The sequence below is a fragment of the Pecten maximus genome, chromosome 1 (genome assembly GCF_902652985.1).
Source record: "Pecten maximus chromosome 1, xPecMax1.1, whole genome shotgun sequence".
Taxonomy (NCBI): Eukaryota; Metazoa; Mollusca; class Bivalvia; order Pectinida; family Pectinidae; genus Pecten; species Pecten maximus.
This window is the reverse complement of record NC_047015.1, coordinates 35936776-35943685: the sequence shown is the minus strand read 5'-3', so window position 1 is coordinate 35943685 and position 6910 is coordinate 35936776. Positions and strand designations below refer to the sequence as shown.

The following is a 6910-nucleotide window of genomic DNA, read 5'->3' as shown; positions in this document are numbered from 1 at the left end:
AACGTCGATCGCCGGCCATCAATAAAATACATTGTAATGCAGAACCGCGATCTAGGGCCCCGGACCTTTTATTCATGTGAAATGTCAGTGCAGTAAGTCAGCAGACGATTTGTACACAACACATACGGACACACCCTCAGACATTTATTAAATGGCACACACACTCAAGCGCGCACGAGAGCGCACACACACCCTTACTGATACACATACACACACATAGTACCTGAACCAAAACGTATTTCAGCGCAAAAGTTTCATAGTTATTTTTTGAACAATAAACGCATGCCCAGACGTCGTTTGGTTGGATTCATACATTTGTAATCATGTTAGGACTCATATCCCCACTGCTATATATGTATAGTTTGTATAGCGTTAGTGTGCTTACTACAAATGGATGAGGATCAACACGTGACACACCCCAGCTTTTGTCCGAATTCAAGCATTATATGCTGTGTCAGACTTTTTTCATGTGAAATAGACTGCTACATGTGTGAATTTATACAGTTGTAGAGATATATGTAGATGTACATTTTCATGTTCCAATAAGGGGATAGTAAGTTCGTTTAAATTTCATGTTCTAATCGCCAGTATAGCCACTCAAAACAAGATACTATCCCCATTCTTACACGTTTACTATCGCATATATTTAGAAACATTGTTTTACAGCACTACAAGTACACTGTTATGTACTCTGTGACCTCCGCTAGTGACGTGTCATACTGTGGCAGGTTGACCAATCAGAGAGAAGCTATCAAAGTCGGTCAATTGGCCACGTCAATACTGGCGAGAGTTCGGTCTGTATGTTGACGAAGCGGTGTATTTGGATTGTTGTGAAAGTCCTGTTTCCGAAGATTTAAAGACACATTTGGATTTACGCAGTATCCATAACGATATGTGCGTTTTGACAAAGTCAGAGTTGATGTGTTTCTACAGGCTCAACCGTTATGTGAAGTTGTGTGTACTTGTTCCATTCCATTTCGGATTTTACTTGACCGTAGATTCCTACACACGGACGATATGAACGTTTCAATCAATGAATGACGGTAAGAATGATGTTGACGATTTTTGTTTAATATATTCAGCTAATTCATTCTATTCGATTTCTTCACTTTCGATTCCAATTTCATGGGTCATCAAACATAAATGGTGCAGAGTGTTGAATTTCGCTACTAGTCGAACTTGACGCCATATTGTTTTGATTAGAAACGGGGCGTGGCTTAACACGATAGATCATGGTTCTATCGCAGATTAGAAAACAGTCCGCAACCAATCAAAACACGCGTTGCAAACGAATCGTGTTAGAATAAGTATTCTATGCCAGTAAAGGCTGAGAAAATTGTTGAAAGAAAATAATTTGAATAACTCAAAGATAGACAGATACTTGTGCTGGCAGATATAATGCTGGTTAACTATTAATTATCATTTTATGCTTCATTTTAATCAATCCTCTTAAGATGCACAAAAGACAGAAAGAATAAGTAAATACAAGTTTTCAAAGTTATTATAAGTGAGGATTGAGGCACTGAATAAGGGGTATAACGCGTATTTCTCTGTTTTAGAGTAACCCGAGTTTCCTCTGACCTAAACACAAAACATAAGACACTTAGATAGAGAGATGTCTTTTATGAGAATATAATGATCTTACCATCAAAATGTCTAATGTCTTGCAGTAGGGCAAGAAGAAACTCATTGGTGTGCTTATTAGGATTTTCAGAGCATTATTCGGAGTATTTGAAACACAGACTTGGTTGGTGGGGTGAGCAAGTTTGTTTAACTTTCGTAAAGTTCATTTCAAGGCTTTTTCAAATATTCCACAGTAATAATCTTTCAAGTTTTTTTTTAGTCTTTGTTTGGGTTTTTTTTTAAATAGGACCATGTGAAACAAGCAATCAACGACATTGCAATAGAGTTTATTTGGTATTTCAGGTATTCCCCTGGAGCTGTCTCAATTTTACTAGCAAGCCAGGCTTACAAAATTTCCTGTGAACCTTGGCTTATTGATGATTCTGCCTAAAATATGACATCAAAGGTAAGCTAATAGATTGATCTTGATTATAAATTCACAACAATTAAAATGTTTATTATCTTATAGCTGATGAGGATTTTTGGTTTTGTTTAAATTGATCATAATTATCTGCTGTGCTATATGTATGTGAGCTCATTTATACTTCATTATTGACTGTTTCATTTGAAATTTTGAAGTGAGCATATATATTACCATGTTCTTTGGAAAAAATCCGTAATGGCTTGCATATACATGTATCTGGATGCTTATGATATTGATTTTCTCCCATTTCACATTTCAGGTACTTTAGCTTTAGAACTTTTATTTATATGGATATTTGTGGTGTGACCAATATACTAGAAGATAAATGCCATCCCCTGCCACCAGAGACAGCAGATTTAGGCATCTTTTCCCTATAGCTACCCTCCCCCACTTTTCTATGTCATTTATTAAGATTTAATAACTTAATATTTGTGTTAGTGTTGTTTTTCGACAACTACCAAGCTGAATCATGCAATTTTGATCTTAAGTAAAACATCCTGGGAGTTAAGGGGTTAAGGTAACATTGTTTAAACGTCTATAGTCGATACAGAAACGTAAGTAGCCATCTTTCTTTGTAACCAGGACCACTGTTGAAGACCATGGGCTAGTTGAAGGTTGAATTATTTTAGTCTCTAACATTTTCTTCGCCTCATTAGCTGGATCCTCTCTTTAAGTCAACGTGGTAAGAAATTTGGTTGTGTATTACAGGTATAATGGCTTAGTCAGCAGTCTAATAATGCTTTCATTTAAACATATTAACAGAATATTCACGTATTACATAGGTAAATGGACAAAATTAAAAACATTTAAAAACTAAACTTTATAATGTAGCAATATGCAAACAACGAAACATCAATAAAATCGGTGAAGTTGTTCGAAAGCTAACCAGCAATCCAATAGACGCCATGAAAAATCGGAATTCGAGTCTATTCCTTTTTCTTTCCTCGTTCAGTTCCAGCGAATCATTCATTTTCTAAGGGAATACTCGGGTTTTGCCGATTCCATACATTTTTGTGTCTGTTTTTCTTTTTGTGGAATCTGTCTGTATTTTCGCAGTTCCACGCTTACGCGTTCCGCAATTTGATATAGACTGTAAAGCCCGCCGTTGAATTGTGGGACTAATTTTCAGAGAAACTTGGTCCGGCAGCCACAGTTATTATTTTTGGGAATTCCCCCTATACTTTCATAAATACACATTTTCTTTTAGTTTCTGATTCACGATAATCTGTAAGGTATTATCAAGTCCGAAAGCTGTAAAAAACTCAAAATGAAAACATTGATATATGTTTCTTCGTGAGTAGGTGGCTTTTAAATATTTTTTTCCTGGGTGTAAAAGATATGCTTCTGATCGTTAAACATATCGATAATGTTTTCAGCAAAATATATGTAAATGGTGTCAGGGTTAATATTCGTGAGCTCTACGTGTAATGTAATTGTCTTGGTTTTTTTAGGCCCTTCGTATTTACATTTACACCTCTGAGACGACACCAAATTTTGCAGATTTGCGCGTCCAAGTCCGCGTTCGTAATCCGTATACATGAAAATAGGAAATGTCCTCTAATGGACCACCAGCAGAATCGAAGACTTTGTTACGTGTCTTCTATGTAGGGGACATTAAACAAATCAAAATAGTTCTTCTGTCTCTATTTTAACACTTTGGACCTTAAATCTGTCCGTTCTTTCCTCCTTACTCTGTCTGTTAAACCAAATGAAAAATCCGAATATTGTTTTATTGATACGATGACCTTGGATTTGACAAAATTCTACAATTTGTAGCTGTCATGGATTTTACAAAAATAATTACATAATCCACTACATCAGATAGTTCACATTAATAATACACTCGGATATAAAGCCACTAATGGCATTTGACTATCATCCGTTAATAAAAGAAATGACCTTCAAGTATAGGTGGTTTTATGAAAGCAATTGATCTCACCTGTTCTTATCTCGCCTGTAGTAAAATACATACATTACACTTAATATGTATAACGATCGCCTTTAGGTGCCATTAGAATGTGTAGCTTTATCAGTGATGAAGTTACGGCTATATAAATATATTGTCGGCGTGGACATATAGAAATAACATGCATTCAACATCTCAACACTCTCCAGAAAAATGTTCTCGCTCGCAAAAAAATTTATTTTACTTCTGTTTATACGGTTCTGTGACATCAACCGAGGAACTGTGTCGCCAAGGTGTTAACTGCCTCCTACCGGACTGTTTCTGTAGTACGGTCGAACATCAAATGGGCCGGAATGACATCCTTCAAATGGTGTATTTTGGATTTGATGATGCATTGAATCCGGAGAGTGTACAACACTACGATTTTCTCTTTTGGGCGAAACCGAACCAACCCCAACGGCTGTACAATAAGCGCCTCCTTATACATTTCACATCAAATCACGAAATACGATATCGCAAAAATGTACTACGAGCGTGGATTCGAACTGGCCGTACACAGTGTGACTCATTCGGGCATTGATACATACACAAAGTTACTCCAAGAAGCTCGTGATCAACGGAACAACATTGCTAATTTGGCTGGTGTCCCTATTGACGAGATTGTCGGATGGAGGAGTCCTAACTTGATTACAGCAGGTGACGGACAGGCAGCAATTGGTGATAATTTTCGCGGAAAGACGATGTTAAAGCAAATTTGTCACCTTCAGACGTCATGATTTAAATTTCATCAATACCTACATGTGGTTCTCCTATAGAATATATATCTCAGGATTTATTTTTACTTCATAACACTGCAAATCCATCTCATATAGACAGTAATAACAATAAACATCAGAAATCGGTCTTCTTTACATTGTGAAGCATCCAAGTGCCGACATGTTGGACAGATCTAACACAGTGGTGCTGTCCTCGACGGCGTATTACATATGTACAGTTGGTGAGTTTGATGATAGAACTATGATTATGACTGTGTACTTTGTTCTTATTTTTATGAAAACTGCAATACACCGACCTGGGATTTTACATATATTCTATAACTTTTCGAGGTTTTTAGAAAAAAAATCATATATTCCACTCATCTGATGGTACCCTCAGGACATAACGGTAATGACAGTTGGCTATCTTCCATCTTTGAATTGAACAGCCTTCAACCTACGAGTGATCTTCAATCAGCAATTGAACACACCTGTTCTTATCTCACCTGTAGTATAATACATACATTGCATTAACTATGACATAACGCTTCACCTTATATCGATTACAATTACCTCCATTTGTAACATTATCCATGACGAAGTCACCGCTACAGGAGCATTGGTTTTAAACTACAAATATATTGACAACGTGGACTGAAAGACATCACCTGAAACAGGGATGTACGTCCCTGTCTGAACACAATAGCTAAACATTCTCCAGAACAATGTTCTCGCTTGCAGTAATTTTATTTTACGTGTGTTTCAACAATTGTGCTATATCAGCCGAGGAACAGTGTCACCAAGGTGTTAACTGCCTTCTACCGGACTGTTTCTGTAGTAGATTAGAACATCCTATGGACCGGAATGACATCCCTCAAATGGTGTATTTTGGATTTGATGATGCATTGAATCCGGAGAGTATTCAACACTACGATTTTCTCTTTGGACGTAACCGAACCAACCCCAACGGCTGTCCAATAAGCGCCTCCTTATACATTTCACATAAAAACACGAAATACGGCATCGCAAAAATGTACTACGACCATGGATTCGAACTGGCCGTACACAGTGTGACTCATACAAACATTGATACATACACAAAGGTTCTTCAAGAAGCTCGTGACCAACGGAACAACATTGCTAATTTGGCTGGTGTCCCTATTGACGAGATTGTCGGATGGAGGAGTCCTAATTTGGCTACGGCAGGTGACGGACAGGCAGCCGCTCTCCAATCCCTCGGGTACAAGTATGACATTTCATGGCCTTATAGAAAACTTCGAATGAACGATAAGAACTTGTGGCCACTTACATTAGATTATGGTTGCCAGATTTCAAAAGAATGCCCTAAGCAAAAACATAAAGGATTTTGGGAGATCCCGGTGAATCCCGTTACATGGAAAGATGAACAATTTTGTGTCTACACTGATGGTTGTTACAAGCGACCTAATAACACCGAGGAAGCTTATAATTTCATCATAGATAACTTTAACAGGCATTACCAAGGCAACCGCGCACCATTCGGAATACATATGCACATGGGTTGGTTTTTTCAGCCATATACAAGGACAGGTATGGACAGGGCAATCCAGGACATGCTGAAGAATGAAGATGTATACATTATAACTGCCAAGCAAGTACTGCAGTGGATGAAGCATCCAACCAAATTATCTGGGATGAACCATTTTGAATACTGGAATTGTGACGGAAAAACGATGATACCCGGACATAGAGATGGAACTTTTCCGGGAATTTATATGATGGAAGACTCGGATGTAAATGATAGACTTTCCCCTAAAGATAATACAGGGATGGTTAATTCACCAAATCGATATAACGAAGGAAAACAACTATTGACAGTTCTTTTACTTGCGGTTGTGCTCGCCTGCCTATCTGTTGGAATAGTGTATTGGTTGTTAACAAAGAGAGGTAAAAACTATACACCACTGCGGTATAATTTGGTTGTCGACGAGTACAAGGACAGGACAGTTTAGAGTAATTATAGTGTGGTTGATATGTTAAACATAGGTGCAGTAGTCGGTAAACAGTTTTCGTAAAACTGCATTATTTTAGAAAATGTGTAGTCATTTTTTGTGTAAGCCAGAACATTAACAAATACATATGCAAAGCAAAAATAAAGTATAAACAAATTAATAAGTTGATTTACCCTCTACCACGGAGTTATTGTATTATAATTTAATTTTG

The 6910-nt window shown here is 37.3% G+C and overlaps 1 protein-coding gene across 1 annotated transcript; it reads left to right on the top strand.

Annotated features, from left to right (window-relative positions):
• The first annotated feature begins 4474 nt into the window (after positions 1 to 4474).
• Positions 4475 to 6699, top strand: LOC117340814. Its single transcript, XM_033902621.1, has 2 exons — positions 4475 to 4670; positions 5492 to 6699. Exons 1-2 carry the CDS (start codon positions 4475 to 4477, stop codon positions 6697 to 6699), a joined length of 1404 nt encoding a protein of 467 aa, XP_033758512.1.
• The last annotated feature ends 211 nt before the right edge of the window (positions 6700 to 6910 follow it).

Coding starts and splice junctions, on each gene's coding strand:
- LOC117340814 (XM_033902621.1), top strand. CDS start 4,475: ATGTACTACGAGCGTGGATTCGAACTGGCCGTACACAGTGTGACTCAT. Junction 4,671..5,491: donor TGACGGACAGGCAGCAATTG/GTGATAATTTTC, acceptor GTGCTATATCAG/CCGAGGAACAGTGTCACCAA.